The following is a 20,580-nucleotide window of genomic DNA, read 5'->3' on the forward strand; positions in this document are numbered from 1 at the left end:
CTTCAACTGTCCAATTTTGGTGAGCTCGTGCAAATTGTAGCCTCTTTTTCCTATTTGTAGTGGAGATGAGTGGTACCCGGTGCGGTCTTTTGCTGTTGTAGCCCATCCGCCTCAAGGTTGTGCGTGTTGTGGCTTCACAAATGCTTTGCTGCATACCTCGGTTATTTCAGTCAATGTTCAGATAATGTCGTTGAAATATCAGTAGCATTCAATACCTAATAGTCTTTGTTATCGACTTGTACACAACCACCAATGTTTACATGTGTCCAAATTCATTCAAACATGTGTATGACTGCAGTTTTAGTTTCAGTAAATGGTATTTTAGGGAGGAAGAATTTGGGTTGCGAGTGTACACAAACACGCATCCCTCTTTGCAATGCACAAAGTATGAGCTCTGATCTCTCAAAGACATGTGCAGACCTACTGTAGCACCAAATTTACACACTGCCATACCCAAACAAACGCACTCACCATACTTGCATGAGAATCACAGATGTGTTGATCACTCAATGTTTTCTGGCTGTGATCCAGAACATCCTGGCATACGTTGGAAGACGTACAGCCTGTTTCGGAGCCAAATGAAGACATTATCAGCTAATGGGCCTGCAGCTGTTATTGTCGAGCTTTTTCATTGTTTGTGTGTATGCCTACAGTATGCCATTGTGTAAGGGGATCATAGTAGAAAAAGGCACATCTCCATTACTACTTCTTTCCGTTTTCTGACGTAATCATTTGTATAGGGCAATCTTTTAAGATTTATTCTTTTAAGTGCACCATCAGCTGTTTAACTGCTTGCTTATTGGCCCTGAAAGGAGGTTTAAATCTATGTTGCGGTCATTGCATTTGTTTAAATTATCAGAGCTTGCTTAAGGAAAGTTACAAACTCCAGACAGCTGTTAAACTATGTGTGGTTCGCAAATTGCATTTGGTCAGTCCATAATGTGGAATTTATACTGTGACATGGTTTTCTTCCCTTACTGCTTTTTCTTGGACTTTCAACATGAGTAGTTTTTAATTTGCAGATGTTTGATTTAGACTTTAGGTTGGACACATCTTTGCATGTTAGAAGGATACACACATGCATGCACCCTCCAAAAAATAGTAATACACTTTGGAAAACATGGATCCTTCTCTAGTTGTGGCTCAGATGCTTGGTTGTGTGCGCTCTCCAGAGTGCCAGTCTTCCTTCCCATTTCATTCTGTCAGATGGATCTTTAGTTAAATGTGATTGATACTACCTCATCTAAAGCAAACTATTGCCTGGGCAACGGCACTAAACTTCTCCAAGCACTCTTGTTACAGTGGGATGTCACAGAGGGAAAATGACAGGACGTTGTTTTTTGCAGGGGTGATTGATTCAGCCTGTGCTAGAAAGGAAGAGAAGAGAGAGAAAACATGATTTTCCAATTAAGCCTTCCCTCAGAATTTTCGTCGTAACAGTACAAAAAGCCAGATCTGGAGGGAGATCAAACCTCCACCCAAGTTAGTCCACACTATTCACATGCACACACAAACACTCACACATATAAACAAAGAACCACCCCATCATGTTTGAAATCTTTCTTTTCACAATTCATTTCTTATATAGCATGTGATGCCAGTAGTGGCAAGTTCATGTTAAAAATTTGCCAACTACAATATGTTTCTGGTTAAGCTCCTTGTATCCGGTGCTGTTTCTGCAGTATTTGGGCAGTGTATGTAAAGCCTTTCGGTTCTACACAGTAATCCAGTAGCACTCATATAGAAGTGTGGATCGTGGTGAAGGATGTGTAGTAAACTGTAGGAATGGAGCTGGCTGGTGCCGTGTGCTGGTAAGGTGATTTACAGTCTTTTTATAACTTTGCTAAATGTTGTAGTGATTCATTTCACACATTTAAACTTTTGTTGGGGCAAACATAAAAAAACTTAAGTATTGCTTTTTATTCAAAAGTAAATTAAAGATACAATGTCCTTGTTTTGTTAGGTAAATCTCTTTAACTAAAAAAACATGATGCATCTTCAGGGGCTTATGCATAATTTCCATATTAATGTTACCAGCAAATGGCAGAATTAATTCTCCACCACTTCCAGAGCTAACACAAAAAAAGCTAAACTGTGTAGCTGTAGTTTTGATAAAACTTTCCAATCACGATTTCTTCAATATCCTACACTTTGCCACAAGAGTCGCAACACTGTTAATAGTTTGTGTATAGGAAATGTGCCACCTTGTTGTGGTGTATATGGGTGATTCTCACGAAAACTTGGTTTTAAAAATGTCAAGCATGAAAATGTAAAAATTGCTTAAATTTACTTTTTTCCCACCAGACATTGAAAAACAAAGTCTGGAGTAAATGGGAACATTAATTTAAAAACGTTTACTTATCATTTAACACTTTTTGTAACATAATTTTAAAAATAAGTCCTAAAAAAAATCTCATTACCGCAACAGTCAGAAAACATTACATGACAAACCTGAAAGAACATAATTTGGAGATTCTGCACATGCATTTAAAATCAAAGTATTATGCTTCTATTAATTAAATTAACATTTAATAAGCATCTGTTGCGGTAATGATAATCAAAATCAGTGGCGGTTCTACACGGAGGCCAAGGGTGGCCCGTGCCTCTGTAGACATGTTCCTGGCCACCCCTGTGGCCACCCCGTGCTGACCAAATAAAAAAGTATGCATTTATTTTGATTTTACACGCGAGCGCCAAAAGCGGAACTAATGCGACGCAACGTTCTTTACAGGCAAATTAAAGCGGCGCACCCAACCACTGTAGCAGCTGGCTGCGGGTGCTGTTTGGCGAGTGTCTCAATTCGTTCACAATCTCCCGATGTTGAGAATGTGTATGCAGGTTTGGGCACTGGTAAGGACTCTAGCTCACTTGACATTGGGACACTGTTCACTTGTTCTCCTGTGACGTGGCTGCTGAGGCGCGTTGTGATCATTCACAGCTGTTACTCATCGACAACCGGCAAAACCAACATCTCGCTTACTTTTTAAAGTTTACACATTGTAAAAAGCGCTGTAATTATGCTCTTACATATACGTGCATAAAATTGGAGGAATATAATTAAATGTTACATATAAAAATGTTTACAGTTTAAAATAAATATTATTTTAAATATTGATTAGATTGTGGTCCCTAACTGTCTACCAATGTGTATTTATATGTAAACTAAAACAAACGTTTGTTTTTATAAAAGTTTGCATTTCATAAAGTTTATTGAGTAGGCTCGCATGCTTTTTTGGTTGGGGGGCTTTAGAAAAGAGCCCAGCTCCCCTTTTGCACCTGCACTCACTCTTGTATTAAATAAATGAAGAGTTTCGTTGCAAAACGAGATAACCACCGTTTTTTTAATTGTTCAGAAATCTCGTTTTTAGGTTGTGCATTCCAATTGATTTCAATGCAACTGCAGTTGGTTTGTTTTGATTTAAACCTTCATAACTTAAAAAATACAGCCAAGTAGCACTATAAAACGAAATGATAACATGATAACATTATAATAAACATGTTTTCACAAAAATGTTTAAAAATGGATTTATCTCGTTTTGCAACGAAACTCTTCAAATATTTATATGATTGTAAAGTAAAATAACGTTTACGGGGCAGTTTCCCGGAAAGGGATTAGACTAGTCCTAGTCTAAAATAAATGTAAGAGCTGTCCAAACTGAAAACAACTTTCAATGCCATATCTTAAATTATAAAACGGTTAGTTCCAATCCTTGATTCTGATTGGTCAATAGGTGTGCTTTATTCACAATAAAGCACTGCTATGACCGCTTCACCCAACGGTTCTATTTAATATCACTGCGCCCTTAGCAACACCCCTAGCAACACATAAACATATAATGAGACAAAGTCTGAGAGCAGTTTGTTGTTTTTATTTGAGCTTCCATGTTGTTGTTTGCATTCAGGGACTATTTTTTCTAGCGGAAGGAATGCTTTTATTGATTTAACTTCATGAAAGTTGCACTAATATTTTTTTACTTTAATATTGTGTGGTAACCATTTTATAAAAGCAATAAGGTACTCGAGGCAAGTGCTGCATCGTGAATAAGTAACGGCTGAAGGGGTTGCAGGCACTCCGCTTCGCGTCGTGCCTAACAACGCCCTTCAGCCGTTACTTATTCACGATACAGCACAGCCTCTCGTACCTTATTGCTTAAATATACCAGTGCCCTTTGTTTTGCTTCAAAATGCACACAAGTAATGTATTTAGTAAGGCATGTTTGTTAAAACTAGTTATGTTTCCTAATTAAACTAAGGCCTAGTCCTATCTTAAAATAATTCCTGTAACCACCCCTATAATCTTTAAATATAAGTTCTTGCCTTTTTTATGTGTCCCTCTGTTAAAACACTGGCCCCTCCTTGGCCCCCCTGGTGAAATTTGTCTAGAACCGCCACTGATCAAAATGTCGTGTAAGCATTCTGACAAGACAATATTTCAAATTAACTGTAAAAAAAAATGATCTTACCTGGTAGCCATCTTGAAGTAACTGGTCCATGTGCTTGGTCACTCAAAATCAAACTTTATTAAAATTCTATGTGTGCTTAAACTGTTCTCAAAAAGTGTTGCGGAGGATGAGAACATCAGGCATGGACACATCATTTTCCTAATTTTTCTTCATTATTATTATACATGAATATTCAGTAAATATTTTTTCTGTCATCTAAAGTAGTCTAGCAAAAAATCACTTTATTTTTTTTCTAAATATTTTTGTTTTAATTTGTTTAAATTACAACATAACACATGTTCAAACACAGCCTGACGCATTGCGGTAATGAGAATTTCAGCAGAAAATGAGATAAAATTGACAAATTATAAATTCTTATGTTAAAATCACACATTGTGCAAGGTAGAACACAGTATTGTGTTAATTCTGATGCTTTTTAATATTGCTATATTACACATTTTATAGCTAAAATCATTAGTGCCGTGGTGTTTCAATGGTTTCGTGAGAATCACCCATATGCAACCGTTACATTATATGTGGCAGAAAGTTTTACTCTTATTCTGTAATGCTTATCAAAAGATTAAAGATTATTTTAGAACAACGTGTCTGTTAGACATAAAGCAGTAACGGAGAGATTAAAAACAGCATGTTGTAGATCGCAGTAAATGATGGATGATGTGATAAAGGCGAGATGTGAAAAGAGGAGGGGTGTCCTCTCTTTTCTCCCACTGTCTTCTCATCCACGTCTGTTTTGTTATGCTGTTGCTAATGGTTGGTCTTTTGAAATGCATTCACAAGGACTACCCAGGGTTACTGTACACAGCTGAGACACCCCTTGCTACAATGTCAGGCTCCATATTTTTACCTCTCTGTTAACGTTGCAGTGTTTTTTTAATTAGTGATACAATGTTGTTGACATTTGAAGCTTGAATTGTTAAAGGTCCCGTTCTTTCCGTGTTTTTGAAGCTTAGATTGTTTTTACAGTGCGCAATATAACATGTTCATGTTTTATGTGTAAAAAAACTGCATTATTTTTCACACAATTTACTTAACTGTATAGCGCTGTTTTCACTGTCCTCAAAACTGGCTGATGTCTTCCTTGTTCTATGAAGTCCCTCCTTCAGAAATGCGTATTGAGTTCTGATTGTGTAGTTTGTTTAGTGTGTTGTAATTCGATAGCAACTTAGCTTGCCATTAGCTAAGCTGGTGACTGTCATATTCCTGTGGGCGGAGTTTAGTCAAAAACTGTTCTAGTGATGTCATTAAAGCAGGAAGTAGAGGGCTGCCAAACCGGCCGTTCTCTTTAGGCTTTGAAAGGTGAATTTTGTTAAAGAAAATAATATACCGCCTGGCAGTGAACTTCGAGCTTTATCATTTTACAGGTATTATTTATGCTATTATAGCAACATTACACACTAACTAGGGTTTAAAAAATGGGATCAGAAAGTACGTGACCTTTAAAGGGAAGAAAATTGTTATATGCTGTAGATATTAATATAATTTCCAATGATGTATACAGTTTTTGTTTGTTTATTTGTATTTAAAACCATAGTATTCTCTCTCTTGCAAGGCTAAACCTGGAAACTCTATTACCATACAGTATGTTTGTAGATTACTGTTTGCTTTAAAGGTGCAGTGTGTAACTTTTAGAGGGATCTAATGACAGAAATGCAATATAATCTACAAAACTATATTATCAGTGGTGTATAAAGACCTTACATAATGAACTGATATGTGTTTATTATCTTAGAATGAGCCATTTTATCTTACACTGCAGGTCCCCTTACATGGACGTCGCCATTTTGTGCTGGCATTTTTCTACAGTAGCCCTAAATGAACACACTGCTCTACAGAGCACATTTGGTCACTACTCTATTTTGTCTTAAACAACAACATGTTTGTCCTGTGGCAACTACTGTAGCTTCAGCGTTTCGGTGAACGGTGGACTCACAATCTCACTGCTAGATGCCGCTAAAAAAAACACACTGCACCTTTAAAGGGCTCCTATTATGATTTTTCACATTTTAACTTTATTTCATGTATAATTTTGCTGTTTAAGCATATAAAGCTCAGTTACAGAACAATCAGAAAAGACCGGGCCAGCTTTTAGGAAGGGAGGGCTTCAAAGAGATAGGAGTTACAATTAAGCGTTTAAGAAAGACCGGAAAGAAAGGTGCTGCAAAAATGCAAAATATATGAAAAAATTATTTATGAATAATCCAGCATTCAAATTCTAGCATACCCTTAAAACTAAATCAAGAGTTTGTGAAAGGAATAGGGATGCATATCAATTAATCGCGATTAATCTATAGCAGAATAAAAGTTTTTGTTTACATCATATATGTGTGTGTACTGTATATAATAAGTTTGTATAGTTAAATGCACACACATGCATGTATATATTTAAGCAATGTTTACATGTGTATATACATTTGTATATTTATGTATAATTTATATTATATATAAATATAAATACTTAATATATAAATATATTTTTTTCTTAAAATTATACATGCATGTGTGCATATTTATATATACATGGTTATTGTACGCGGTTCACACACATGTATGATGTAAACAAAAACTTTTATTCTGCTATAGATTAATTGCGATTAATTGATATGCATCCCTAGAAAGGAATAGTAAGATCTATTTAATGGCTCTTGTCAAGGATACTTATCTTTCTACAAGGATCAGATACAACAGATGTTGAGAACAGCTGTGATGTAATTGGTCATTTCCAGTGGTGCTTTTAATCCATCTGTTACTGTTCCTGTAATGTTTTGGTAAAGTATTGCATTAGCAGTGCAAAAGGATGTAGGTTCAATCCCAGGGAACACACATACTGATAATAAGAGAGTACCTTGAATTAGGGATGCATAACGATTAATCATGGTTAATCTATAGCAGAATAAAAGTTTTTGTTTACATCATATATGTGTGTGAACTGTGTATAATAACTTTGTAGATTAATGCACACACATGCATGTATATATTTAAGAAATGTTTATATACATTTGTATATTTATGGATAATTTATATTATATATAAATATAAATACTTTTAAAAAAAATTATACATGCATGTGTGCATATTTATATATACATAATTATTACACACGGTTCACACACACATATGATGTTCAGAGATCTGATCTGGTTAACTTGGGGTAGTAATTTTCAGTTCATTGTTGACAGAGGACGATGCAGATGTCCAAACGAATAAAGAGTCTCCATTGATTGTGTGTGTGTGTGTTCAGATGGGCCAACTGGCATTAGTCCACATTATTTATACAAAACGGTTTTCTACATTGAACCACTTGTTATCCTCATTAAAAGTTTTTTCATCATGATTTTGAAGGCACTCTAATGAACAGTTGTCTCCGTTCATTTTACATCATGATGAAATGGCCAGCTTTGTGCCCCTATCTTGGGGTAGTCACTGTATTTTTACATGGTCCGATAGTCCTTTTCTTTTTAATGCCACAACCTCTCTTGCAATTTGTGTTTTTCACCATGCAAGTCAGCCAGCTAGCCAGATTAAGGGTTAACCTTTTACAAAACACCACGTGGTGGCATAGACATGCTGGTATGAAACCATATAACAGTTTTGGACTCATTGTCTTGTCACGTGTTACTCAGTTCTCTGGAGTCCTGGTCAATCCCAGACCATCCCCTTTGGCTTTCCTATTTCTCCACTGACTCCTGCCTCAGTGTTTGTGGGATGCCTGTCTCTGTCACTTGCTGGGTCTAAAGCCTCGTAGATATTTTGTGGTGCCCATAAAGAGAAATCCTGAAGAATAAGAGCATGACGAGAGGTAAAGTCAATGACACAATTTTGTTTTCGTTCTGCAATCTTTTTCTTGTGCTGTTGTTTCTTCACTTTTGTGCTTGTTTGGCTCTTCTTTGCACATAAGCCTGTATGTCTCCGAGTAATGTATATTGTCTTTGTATGCCTTTAGTACACAAGGCTTTGCCTGTCTTATAGATCACTAATGAAATTGATGTGTATAATGTTCGCTGTGTACGTTCACATTAAAATGTAAAAATATTGTAAGCTTATGTGTAAATATCAATATTTCTGTGTGTGTGTGTGTGTGTGTGTGTGCATATTTGCCTGAACTATTAGAGTGAGTGTGAATATAGGGGTTTGGAGAGTAGTGTTGTTGTGCAATTCTGTGAGATTTGTAAACCCTTGCAAATGTTTAATTTCTTCCATAAATATGCATTGACATGTCAGCCAGACCTCCATTACCTATTTTTATATCTATTTTTTGTAAGACTCAACGGTCTGTAAGACTGATTATCTGCAAACCTTTTTACATGTTCATCCAGGTTTTAAACAAGTTTGCCGCAACTTTGATTACAACTCAAAATTTAGAAAATCATACTGTACAATGTATTTTGATAAGCATGTGTGTAAGAAACAACACAGACTGATGTCATCCATCATGTCGAGCAGAATAGCTTCTAGATTGCATAGTGCTGCTGATAACTCACCAGCTGAAGTTTTAAACAAATGGTTTGACTATTAGTTCATGCATTTATTTATTGCTCATGATCTGTACAGCACACCGTATAGAGTAGTGCTGTAGTCAAGACCACCTAAACCGAGACCAAGTCATGACCAAGACAGGCCGAGACCGTGACAAGACCGAGACTTTAAAGGGTCGAGACCAAGTCAAGACCAAGACAGGCCGAGACCAAGTCAAGACCAAGACCAGTGCAAGTCACTGCATTAAAAAGCTTATGATAAAATGTGGAACATATGATTAGGCACTTCTTGTCTGTGTGTGTGTGTGTGTGTGTGTGTGTGTGTGTGTGCGTGTGTGTGTGTGTGTGTGTGTGTGTGTGTGTGTGTGTGTGCCATCAGTGAAGTTGATAAAATAATCAAAGGCATTGCAGATATGTGGGAATTTATCTTTGTCTATAAGCAAATAAATGTGAACAAACACTAAAGAGCTGAAATCAACTTAACCATTTATTCTTACATGTCTGAGTCAGCTAAAGACAAACTCAGAGCTTTATTGTCATTTTAACCATACAGCTTGTAAACAGTGAAACAAAACCCTTCTCTAGAGCAAATGTGCTACACAAGACACACACTTAAAAGGGACATATCATGAAAATCTGACTTTTTCCATGTTTAAGTGCTATAGTTGGGTCCCCAGTGCTTCTATCAACCTAGAAAATTTAAAAAAAGATTAACAAGGTAACTTAGTTTTGATAAACTATTCTCTGCAAGCATGTGAGAAATAGGTAATTGAAATTTGGCTCCCCTTGTGATGTCAGAAGGGGATAATACAGCTTCACTACACTTCACTAGGTGTACTATCCAACCAGGGCACTGCCATTTAGTGCAGAGATCAACTCATTTGCATTTTAAAGGACACACCCAAAAACGCCACATTGTGGCAATTTTAACATGCTATAATAAATTATCTGTGGGGTATTTTGAGCTAAAACTTCACATACGCACTCTCGGGACACTACTAAGATTTATTTTACATCTTAAAAAATTATTGTATTTATTATATTAATTATATTATTATATTCTTTTAATTTGTATATTTGTATTTTATAACTTTACACTTTTATTTACACACAAATGTAGTTCAAATACATCAGTCAACATTTTCATCAACTTTTATGAAAGGTTTTGATCCACTTCACTTCAAATGATGACTCGTCTACTACTTTACTGGTATTTAAGTATATTTTTAATTTATTGAAGTATGTTTTTTTACTTGGTTACATTTAGTGCATGTTTGCTAGCCTGTGTAACAGCATTTACAACAATAACAGTTAGGGGGGAAAAAACAAGCAAGATTTTTGTGTGATTCAGGCTTATTGTGAAATGACGTCATTATCACATTTATGCCGCGCAATAATTTCTTTCAAATGGGACATGTTTACTGGGCTATGTACTGTAAATTAGAAAAAGTATGTGCATGTGTGTTTGTGGGAAGCTAGGAAAGGGACACTAGGTGGAGCTATGGTCTCAAAGGCTAAAAACAGGTGAGGGTGTTCGCTATATTCACCAGCTATTTCTCTCTTTTCTATGTGATCTATTTCTCACTCTCTCTTTATCTGGCTCCCCTCCTCACTTTTACAGATTGAAATGATCTTGAACAGAGCCCTAATCTGTTTTATCTCATTCTGACACTTAAGTGGTGTCCTGCTCACTGTCATCACTTTAAGTAAAGCTTCTTCTCTTGGTTTAGTGTGCACAGAGCACATTGATTATGCTTGGAGAGGAAACAGCTCATCATCTTTTTTATCAAGTGGTACGGATAGAAGCTTGGATATAAAAGGCAACAGAATACAATTATCGAGTTTGACATACTTTGTAAAAGCTATTACCAGTAAAATGAACCATTTTATGCACTGGACTGGAGACAGCAATCCACTGGTTCACTATACCAGAATGCAAAGTTGGAGAAGACCAGGTAAGCTTAGCTTTGTGTTATGTAGAGTGGGGTTTAAAAGTTTGACTAAACTGAACATTTTTATTTAATTTAAAGTTTTAAGTTAAATGTGTGCTATTTTTAGTATACAAATGAAATTGCAGTAAACGTGTGGCATTGTCACAATTTCATAAAATGGAAACTGGAATAATTAAGTAATGTTGATCATACAGTATGGCTGCAATGAAGAATGTTGTATTATATTAGACAAGAATTAAAAGCAACATTTGGCACAAGTGCATTTAGAGTCTGTGTGTACAAAAGCTTAGTTTCGTTAGTATTTATACATAATAACAAATAGATAATACATTTGTATTAGGGCTGGGTGGTACCTTTGAGTTTTGGGAATATATTAGTATTTTTTCCTGTGGGGTACGGGATAAGACAATACTGTACGTCAATAATACATTTGGCCGTGTGGTGCGCGTGGCCCCGTCCTTGCTATTCTCCGATATGCACTTGACGGCCTTTTGTGCAGCATTTTTAGGGGTCAAGCCACGAAGAGGCGTAGACACCTATTGTTTTACGTTAGTTTTCTTCTTCTTATTATTATTATTCTACTTCTTGTTTTTTTGGACGACCTAGTTAAGGCGGTAGGGTTTCCCAGCTTGGGCGGGCCGTCCGAACTGCAAAGTGCTGCTGCTTCAGTGTGTCGCATAGACGTCGTATTGCTGCACCCTCCTCGTTCTGTGATTGGTTCCCTATTTCAAGGGAAAAATTGGTCCATGTTTTTCATGCTAGACTTGCAGCGTGAATAAAGTTGCGCGCAAGGCAGCATGGGGAAATCCAGGCTAATTACACTGTACAAAATACCAAGATATTTTTTGTTTGTTTTTTTGGACGACCTAGTTAAGGCGGTAGGGTTTCCCAGCTTGCCGCCCGAACTGCAAAGTGCTGCTGCTTCAGTGTGTCGCATAGACGCCGTCATCGTCTTGCTGCACCCTCCCCGTTCTGTGATTGGTTCCCTATTTCAGGGGAAAAATTGGTCCATGGTTTTCATGCTAGACTCGCAGCGAGAATAAAGTTGCGCGCAAGGCTAATTACACTGTACAAAATACCAAGATATTTATTGCATTTCACCAATCATCTCATGTATTTGGGTGATTCTCACGAAAACTTGGTTTAAAAATGTCAAGCATGAAAATGTAGAAATTGCTTAAATTTACTTTTTTGGTGAATAAATGGGAACATTAATTTAAAAACTTTTACTTATCATTTAACACTTTTTGTAACATAATTTAAAAAATTAGTCCTAAAAAATCTCATTACCGCAACAGTCAGAAAACATCAACAATGACATATTTTAAAAATGACATGACAAACCTGAAAGAACATAATTTGGAGATTCTGCACATGCATTTAAAATCAAAGTATTATGCTTCTATTAATTACATTAACATTTAATAAGCATCTGTTGCGGTAATAATCAAAATGTCGTGTAAGCATTCTGACAAGACAATATTTCAAATTAACTGTAAAAAAATTATCTTACCTGGTAGCCATCTTGAAGTAACTGGTCCATGTGCTTGGTCACTCAAAATCAAACTTTATTAAAATTCTGTATGTGTGCTTAAACTGTTCTCAAAAAGTGTTGAGGAGGATGAGAACATCAGGCAAGGACACATCATTTTCCTAATTTTCCTTAATTATTAATATACATGAATATTCAGTAAATATTATTAATCACATCTAAAGTAGTCTAGCAAAACATCCATATATTTTTTTTAACTTAATATTTTTGTGTTTATTTGAATAAATTACAACATAATGCATGTTCATACAGTGCCGGTCACATTGTGGTAATGAGAATTTCAGCAGAAAATGAGATAAAATGTCCAATTATAACTTCTTATGTTGAAATCACACCTTGTGCAAGGTAGAACACAGTATTGTGTTAATTCTGATGCTTTTTAATGTTACTATATTACACATTTTAAAGCTAAAATCATTAGTGCTGTGGTGTTTCAATGGTTTCGTGAGAATCACCCATTTAGCAGGTGCTTTTATTCAAAGTAAGTTGCAGGGCAATCTATACATTTATCGGTATGTGTGTTCCCTGGGATTGAAACCCATGGCCTTAACCGTAAGAAAACCTTACTGTATCTCTTCAGGATCTGCACTCAGTCTTGCCTGCACTCACTTGCACTATCACTGTGTCAAACTCCACTTTGTTCTCCCTCTCTCTCTCTCTCTCTCTCTCTCTCTCTCTCTCTCTCTCTCCCTCTCTAAGGCCTGCTATGGCATTGCAGTGGTGGGAAAGCACCGTGCTATATTTAAATACCTGTGATGTCTGTCTTCATGTGAAGCTTTAGCTTCTTTGCGGTACTTCTGTTGAAGGGAGTATGATTGACAGTGAAGGGGTGCTTTGTGTGTATATGTGCCAGTATCGCATGATCCACCGCTATCCTCCCCTGTTCCTGTTGCTTGTTGGTTTTATGACCTTCACCAGAGCTGATACATCTCCTCAGAAGAGCAGTGAACATATCTCAGTATTGTTTAACCCTTTCATGATTAAAACGCAGAACAATTGAGACTGTTGGGTTGAAACCACATTTGAAACAAGAATTGCTGCATTTACAGTAAGTAGTTTGGACATGTTTATTCCCCTTTAAGCTATTTTTGTAACTGTTTAAGACTGTGTGATTGTATTTTTTCTTTAAAGTGGGATTGTAAATTATTTTAACGGTATAGTTTGACATGATTTTGAGTGTGTCTGTTTCCCAGGATATCTGGTTTCTGTTCACTGTAAGCAAAGTGGGTCAAAATCTGTGACCTAGAAGGCACATAGTCTGTGTAGTAGACACTTAGCCTGAGTGATTTTTGATATGAGACAGACACAGAAAGACAGCGGCTAATACAAGACAGTGACATTGAAACTGCTTGTGTAGACTGCTGTGTGGTTTTTGAATCCTGGAAAGCTCCCACTTCTGAGCAGTTTTGGTTTTGTAATGTAGGCTTGACATTATTTTATTTATAGATCTAAATATCTTTAGATGGCATAGTTTGTAGCAGTTTAATATTTGTTATATTGTATTTGAGCTGTTCCAGTAGGTGACTTTTTTGGTGAATGTGTATGATGTGATTGAAAAAGTATAATTTTTACAACGTACGTACTGTTGCTAAGGTGTGTGCATGACAGTTAGCCTAAATAGCAAAGCCTTATGCTCCACAGCTGTCCAGTGACCCCACCTGCTCTCTCTCCATCAGACTTTTCTGACCAAAATAGACACATACACATGGCAGATACAAATGTGTAAAAACAAAATACAACAAAAAACTATAGGGTCTAAATCTTTTACCCATAAAGTCAGATATGATTATACAGTGAAAACACTTTCTTTACCCCTGGATAAGCTTGTAAGCATAGTAACTATTTTAGCTTCCTTTAACTCCATCTACACACTGCAATATTAATTGGTGGTGTATTTGTGTCTGCACTCCTTAATAGTATGACCGGCTTACTGTTTGTGCTAGCTGTAAATTAGCTAGTCCTATGCTAAATATACTCACTTGAGCTTTAGTTAAGCCTGACTGGCTAACAATGACCTATTATCTGGCTTAAGGATGATAACTGGAGCATTTTCTGTGCGCTTACTGTCACTGTACAACTCACAAAATTCAACCCGACTTTTTTATGCCTCAAAACTGTGTTTCGCTCAGAGCCCTTGAAATTTCTGAATCTTCTAGATGTTGACACAGGACACATTCTTCTGTTCAAAATAAGTTAGATTCATTGCAATGAATGCAAGGCTCTTGAAATGTTTTTGAAAAGTTTTATTCCCTCTTGAAGAAGCAGCATGTTGTGCCCAAAGATGTGTATGTTGACTTGACATTGTACAATGACAATTTAAAAACATTGTGTCATAGTCATAACTAGGGATGCACGGATATATCGGCCTATAATTGGTATCGGCACATATAAGCATTGTTTGGACATTGACTAAGACCTTGTTCACACTGTCAGTCCAAATCCGATTTTGGTGCATATCCAATTGGAATCCAATCACATTTAGAACGTGTGAACGGCCAAAAAACGCATGAAATCCGTTTTTAATCCATTTCAGGCTACTTCCAGAGGTGGTTTGAAATCCATATCCGCATTTCCGGCAATCCATTTCAGTCTGAACGATCTGATAGCATTTGTGTAGCTTTTTGGTTAAGTCATGCTGTCACGTAAACGCAACCCCAGCGCGAACTTTGAAACAGTCTATTTTTGACGAAATGATAGGGGTGTTTTTCGAAACGTTTTGGGGAATATAGTTTCTACAATGTCAGACGTCGAGGCAGATTGTCGTGCCAGCACAACGTCATTGCCATAGAAACTGTGCAGATAATCCGGAACACGGCAGAATGCTACAGGACGCACAGATTGGTTCTGAACAATTTTGATACACAATATGGACAGTTAGTCTGTCAAATCGTATAATACTTTGAAACGGGAAGTAAAAAGCAAAACTATCGCTATTTATCATTTCAGTTTGTGTCATTCTAAGTAATAAAATAACAGTATTTGAAATTGTGTATCTCTAGTCAACCCAAAGATCTGTTTCGGTTTGGGTTTTAGCTAATGGCAGTAATATCTTTAGGACCTTGTGACTTTATGTTTGTGTATTTCTGAGAGACAAAGATTACCTAAATGGCAGACCCATTTATATTCCAAGTTTTATCTTTTACATGTAAATTGTCTTGTATTTCAAGGGCAGTGAAAAGTGTAATGCGTGGGAAATTATTTGTTTTCTTTGGAAGGTTTTTATTGGCTATATTGTCCGAATGTATTATTGTGGTGGATGTGTGTAAAGTGATTCATGCATTTTCATCTGTGTTTACTACCTGTTTTGATTTTATGTATACACTGTATATACTATACAGCGTATGCGCTTCGAAATGTAGTTTGCTAGTAATTTACTGAAGAAACACAAACAAACAAACACACGTTCAACAAGCTTTCCACAAAGGTGCCGCCATACCACTGACACAGCCCAGCCATCCAAGCAAGGGAAACAAAGAAACTGTAACCCAGACTCAGCCACTCAGAATACACGTTCCCTTTTTAGGATAGAGGTGTGTGTGATAATTTTAGTTAAACGTGATGTGAATTGAGTGAACAGTTTACTGGCCTTGTATTGCTGCATATTACTGACCTTGATCAGGTGACCAATGTTTGAAACAAGACTCTTTACGTTTACTAGTCACCTCCCAATCTCAGGACTTTGATCTGTCCTATGTTATATTTTAAGCACTGTAGAAGTCATACTGGTTAAATAAAGCAGAATGTTTTCATGGGTCATCATCGGTTCTTTCTTCTGTGTCATTATGCTTAGCATGAGATTGAACTCATGTTGGGAAAAACATTGATTTACAATGAATCACAATTCTTTTGAAAATGCATATTATGCAGTCTAGGCTTATGCTATTGCAGATGACAAGGGATGTATATGTGCATTGTGCAGGTCTGCTGTTTACACTTTTTCAAGAAACAAAGCAAACACACATAAAAACCTCGCATAACTTTAATAGCTAAGAACCAAAAGGCTGAACAAGCTTATTTTTTATAACATCTTAAAGAAAACAGCCTGCACTTTGTGTCCATTGCTCTTATATACTCTTACATACTCTCATTCTGGCATAATAATCAATAACTTTGCTGCCGTAACATAACTGCAGGAGGCGCAATGATATTACACAGCAGACAAAAATAGTAACTTTCAATAGCAGGGCACTAATGTCAGGCACTGCGTAATATCATTGTGCCTCCTGCAGCCATGTTACGGCAACAAAGTCCTTAATTATTACGCCAGAATGAGAGTATAGTTCCTAGCCATATCTGCCTAGAAAATCGCAACTTATAATTTTCCGTCGGTCTTAGTACACGATGTAACTACAGAAAAGACAACTTTTAAATGGGAAAAATAGGCGCAATGCTAATGGTCTAATCAGATTCAATGGATTGTGCTAAGCTATGCCAAAAGTGCTAGCGTCAGACCCAGAGATCAGCTGAATGGACTCCAAAACTGTAAAAAAAAATTAAACTATGGGAGCTGGAAAAGAGGTTTACATGTGTAATATGTAGACTTTCCTTTATGTATCTGACTAAAGTAGTTATTTACATAACCTTTGTATCAGAAAGACCCCAGTTACCCAAGTTTTGTCTTCCAGGACATTGACATTACTGTATGAAGATGATCATTTTCAAAAGCAGGTCTGCACAACTGCACCAACATTTTCAAGTCCAAGGCTGTGTCTGAAATAGCGCCCTACCCTGAAATAGTACACTATTTGAGGGAACATCCATTTTTAGTGGTGTCTGAAATCATAGTGGACATTGAGTGCACTCATTCAATCCCACAATGTACCACAATAATAAGTGAAGAGTTTTGTTGCAAAACTACATAAATCTGTTTTTTTTAATTTTTCAGAAATCTCGTTTTTTGGTTGTGCATTCCAATTAATATCAATTCAACTGCAGTTGGTTTGTTTTGATTCAAACCTTCATAACTTAAAAAATACAGCTAAGTAGCACCATAAAACAAAATAATAACATGATAACATAATAATAAACATGTTTTGACAAAAATGTTAAAAAATGGATTTAGCTGGTTTTGCAAGAAAAGCCTTCAAGTGTACAACCGATGAACTAAGACTCGTGCCAAATCTTGGGGGAAGATGGCGCCCACACTGCAGAGCTTCCGGTGAGCTCAAGTGTCCGGTTTTCATTTACTCATTCGAGTGAACTACTGTATATTAGTGAAGTAATGTAGGGAATAACGAATGAGGGTATAGGGGCTATTTCAGACACAGCCCAAGTCTCTAAATATTGATTTATGATTTCATCTTGTACACTGGAACCAGTTCTTAGACTAACATTTTCTTAAACTCTTAAGCTGATATTGAGGTATTGGCACTTCATGAGCCTTGGCTTAATTTGCCTCATAATTCCTCTTTATTTCTGTTTGTGTGAGAGTTTATTGTCACCATTCACCACTTTATTTACTACTGTAGCATGCAGAGGGTAAAACCGAGCCCTGCAGTTTGAGCTCTAAATACGAAGCACATGTACATGTGTGTGTGAGAGCGTATCATTAGATGGTGAGCTTTGGATTGCGGGATGATGTCACATTTGGACTATTTGTCATATGAGAAAGTCTCTAAAGAATTAGTGTAATGACAGGACAGAACAGATGTCATCCTTGAAGTGACGTCGTCTCTTCATCATCAGTTAGATCATGATAGAGGGACGGATTAATTTAGTTATTAGCTTAGTCTTTGGAATGCCCCTGATTTCTTGATCATGATCTGTTTATAGGGTCTGATCTGGAGCTTTATCAGATGCTGATGTTCTGGATCATAAAGGTCTCTAATTGTGTCCAGAACAGCAGCGGCAGCTGACTTCTCAGGCTGCTTGAGACACTCACTGACACATTCTTGATTTTGATGGGTCTCAGTTCTTTGGTCTACAAGCTGTCCTTAAGGGTGTTCGTGTGCATGGCATTGATAAGTATTGCAGTGGAAACACTGCACTCAGGATAATAGGCCAGAAATAGTGCAGGGTAAATGCCATTCTGCATGTACAGCAGTGTCTAAATGCTCCAGTTGCTTGAACGCTACTGTTTGGTTAGACGGTCAGCCAGAGTCCATTTTCTCTCTCCATTCCATAATGGCCTGTTTGTCCCTTCCTCTTTTGCTCATACTGCCTCCATGTGTCCTTTCCTTGTTCAAGTTCAAGTTCACTTTATTTATATAGTATGTTTAAAATAGCCTAAGGACTGACTTACAATAAAAAAGCAAAAAATGAGAAATAATCATAATACAAGAAATCAATAAGAGTAATTTAAATTACCATATTTTCCGGACTATAAGTCACACTTTTTTCATAGTTTGGCTGGTCCTGCGACTTATAGTTAGGTGCGACTTTTATGTCAAAATTTATTCATACTGCCTAACATGCACCAAAAGAAAACATTACCATCTACAGCTATGTTAGGGCGCTATGTGTTGCTCCTGTAGCCTACCCCTGAAAAAAACTGTTAACTGAAACATTAACTTAAAGGTGCAGTGTGTAATTTTTAGAAGGATATCTTGAAAGAAATGCAAAATAATATACAAAACTATATTATCAATGGTGTATAAAGACCTTTTAAAATGAACCATTATGTTTTTAGTCAATGGTTTTTAACTACATACACCGAGGGTCCCCTTACATGGAAGTCACCATTTTGTGCCGCCATGTTTGTACAGAAGCCCTTAACGGACAAACTTTTTTACTAAGTTGTCTCTGACGATGAAATGTTTGTCCGGTGGTGGCTATCGTAGCTTCTTTATGCATTTCAAAAGCGAGGGTTTGGCAGCGGACTGAGTCGTTGGTTGCAATTTGCAACCTCACCACTAGATGCCGCTAAAATTTACACACTGCACCTTTAAAGACAATGGGAAGACTTGACAAACAAAATGCCCCTAAAAAGAATAATCATTTTTTAAATAAATGCGACTTATAGTCCAGTGCGACTTGTATATGTTGTTTTTCCTCTTCATGACGCATTTTTTGACTGTTGCGACTTATACTCCGGAGCGACTTATAGTCTGGAAAATACGGTAAACAATTACTGAAAATTACTGAGGTGCTAATCTAATCTCTATAGGCAGATTGTCCACAGCTGTGGCCCAATCACTGGCAACAACATTTTGGACTTGTTGAAGATGGGCAATTTCAGTTTTGGCAACATAGCATGAATCGTCACCCTAAAGTTTTGTCAGTTAAAAAGTGCCTAATTTTTGATAGAAGGCATAGATTAAAAGCTCAATCCAATTACTGCGGAAATTTGTTTATCAAGTTTTAAGGACTCGTCTCCTCAATATATATACTCAATATATATAAATTTTATTCTGCAAACGATTCAGCCCTATCTCAGTTTTATCTTCATAGAAACTTAGCTGTGTCCGAAACCGCTCCCTATCCACTATATAGTGCACTATATCGGGTGTCGGTCATTTTGTTCATTCCCTACATTCATTGACTACTTTTTAACCCACAATGCACTATAAATGGGGAATTGTGAATGAGTGAACAGGAAGTGGTTTCAGACACAGCACTTGCCTAGACACAATAAAAGACATGTAAAAGATGTTCCTTGCACATTTTATTTAGTTTTCTCTCAAAATGAATAATAGATGTGTTTTTTTGTACCACACTTTAAAAATGGCTGGGTTATTTTTGACCCATTATGGGTAAATATTGGACAGAACGCATGCTGGGTTAAAAAATGACCCAATGCTGGGCTAAAAATGACCCAATGTTGGGTTATTGTTATGCAACCATGGGTATAATAATCCAGCAGTTGGGTTAAAACAACCCAGCATTGGGTCAATTTTAACCCAGCAGTGTGTTCTGTTCAATATTTACTTATTATGGGCCAAAAATAACGCAGCCATTTTTAGAGTGCAGTAACAAATAGGACATTGGACAAATATGAGCTGTTTTTGCTACTGTAACTTTTAAAATTCTGTATGCTAATTGCCTTTTTTAATTGGCCAACCACCAAAAAATGTGTACGGTAGCGCAGTGGTTCTCAAACTTTTTCAGCGTGTGGCCCCCCTTGTGTACGGCGCATTCTTTCACGGCCCCCCAAAGAAAATTTATGACAAGAAACTGTTTTAAAAGTCAACTTTTAATTAAAC

The 20,580-nt window shown here is 36.7% G+C and overlaps 1 protein-coding gene across 4 annotated transcripts in view; it reads left to right on the top strand.

Moving 5' to 3' along the window:
- Window positions 1–20,580, top strand: part of svila (supervillin a) — a 90,587-nt gene that overhangs the window by 6,050 nt on the left and 63,957 nt on the right. The window contains exon 1 of one of the 4 annotated variants that reach the window (XM_073866948.1): window positions 1,703–1,811. The exons of 1 other annotated variant lie outside the window; for it this stretch is intronic. Coding sequence is in view for 1 of the 3 variants with exons in the window: in XM_073866930.1 (XP_073723031.1) it covers window positions 8,250–8,259 (10 nt within the window). In the remaining 2 variants the exon portion in view is untranslated. Of the gene's footprint in view, window positions 1–1,702; window positions 1,812–8,188; window positions 8,260–13,308; window positions 13,488–20,580 lie in introns of those variants that run through there. 2 more of the 4 variants (XM_073866930.1, XM_073866947.1) reach the window with 2 other exon arrangements.

Source organism: Misgurnus anguillicaudatus, chromosome 4 (genome assembly GCF_027580225.2).
Source record: "Misgurnus anguillicaudatus chromosome 4, ASM2758022v2, whole genome shotgun sequence".
NCBI lineage: Eukaryota > Metazoa > Chordata > Actinopteri > Cypriniformes > Cobitidae > Misgurnus > Misgurnus anguillicaudatus.